The sequence below is a fragment of the Neopelma chrysocephalum genome, unplaced genomic scaffold (assembly GCF_003984885.1).
Source record: "Neopelma chrysocephalum unplaced genomic scaffold, ASM398488v2 Primary Assembly neopelma1_175, whole genome shotgun sequence".
NCBI lineage: Eukaryota > Metazoa > Chordata > Aves > Passeriformes > Pipridae > Neopelma > Neopelma chrysocephalum.
Genome location: NW_020897837.1, coordinates 675,752 through 677,344, shown reverse-complemented (window position 1 = coordinate 677,344; position 1,593 = coordinate 675,752). Strand labels below are relative to the sequence as shown.

The following is a 1,593-nucleotide window of genomic DNA, read 5'->3' as shown; positions in this document are numbered from 1 at the left end:
CTCTGATTCTCTGATTCTCTGATTCTCTGATTCTCTGATTCTCTGATCAGCAGCCCCACTCTGTGTCCTCCCCACGCTCCCTCCCAGGGCTGGGATGGCTCCTTGGGAAGTGCTTTCCAAGCAGGTCCCAGCCCCCCGTGCCAGCCCGGGGCAGGGGGTGGTGGCAGGTCCCAGAGCTCTGGTTGTTGTTCTGTCCCAGGAGTGCACCAACGACTGCTGTGACCCCGAGACCTGCAAGCTGACCTCGGGCTCTGCCTGTGCCCATGGGGAGTGCTGTGAGAACTGCCAGGTGAGACCCCTCCCCAGCCAGCCTTTCCTGGAGAGAGCAGGGACAGCTTTCCATAGGATCAATCCCCTTCACTTGTACTTACTGACACAGCATGTCATGGGATCATGGGATATCCTGAGCTGGAAGGGGCTCACAAGGATCAGAGTCCAACTCCTGACCCTGCACAGACACCCCAACAATCCCACCCTGTCCCTGAGAGCGTTGTCCAAACCCTCCTGAGCTCTGGCAGCTTTGGGGGGCTGTGCCCAAACCCTGGGGAGCCTGTTCAGTGCCCAACCACCCTTTGGGAGAAGAACCTTTCCCTGAGATCCAACCTGACTCTGCCCTGACACAGCTCCAGCCATTCCCTGGGTGCTGTCATTGCTCACCAGCCCACCCCAAACTGCACCACAGCAAACAATTCCCTCAATCTCCCAAAATCCTGGAGAAATGAGCTCTTTGATCACCCATTTTCTCCTTGTCAAGTGTGAGAACCAACGTTAAAGGAGATGCAGGTCCCAGAATCCCAGAATCTGCTGAGTTGGAAGGGACCCACAAGGATCATCCAGTCCAACCCTCAGCCCTGCACAGGCCCATCCCCAGAGTCACCCCCTGTGCCCCAGAGGATCATCCAAACCCTCCTGGAGCTCTGGCAGCCTTGGGGCTGTGCCCACTGCCCTGGGGAGCCTGGGCAGTGCCCAACCACCCTCTGGGGGAAGAACCTTGTCCTGGGATCCAACCTGACCCTGCCCTGACACAGCTCCAGCCATTCCCTGGCTGCTGTCCCTGGTCCCACCCTGGGGGTGATGCTGCTCCTCACACAATCTGCACAGGCAGGACGAGATTTTTCTGCCCTAATTTCAGCTCTGGCCGAGTGTGATTTCCAGCCCTGTGAAGGGGCCCTGTGCTAAGGGTGGCTTTGCTCTCCCCTCCCTCAGTTTAAGAAGTCAGGAGCAGTTTGCAGGGCAGCGAAGGACGAGTGTGACCTGGCCGAGATGTGCTCCGGGAGCTCCTCCAGCTGCCCCACGGATCGATTCCGGGTCAACGGGCACCCCTGCAGCCAGGGAGAGGGATATTGTTACATGGGCAAGTGCCCCACCAGGGACAGCCAGTGCAAGGTTGCCTTTGGACCACGTGAGTAACACCAGCACTGCAATCGGGGGGTCTGGGGCAAAGGAGAGAGAGAGAGAGGGAAGGAGAGAAAGAGAAAGAGGGAAAGAGAAAGGGAGAAAGAGGGAAAGAGGAAAAGAGAAAGAGAGAAAGGGAGAAGGAAAGATGGAAAGAGAGGAAGAGAGAAAAAGAGAGAAAGAGAAAGAGGAAGAGAG

The 1,593-nt window shown here is 57.5% G+C and overlaps 1 protein-coding gene across 1 annotated transcript in view; it reads left to right on the top strand.

Annotated features, from left to right (window-relative positions):
- ADAM28 (ADAM metallopeptidase domain 28) overlaps positions 1-1,593 on the top strand; it is a 53,725-nt gene that overhangs the window by 45,663 nt on the left and 6,469 nt on the right. The window contains 2 exon segments of the mRNA XM_027701953.1: positions 200-289; positions 1,207-1,482. Of these exon segments, the coding sequence (XP_027557754.1) occupies positions 200-289; positions 1,207-1,482 (366 nt within the window).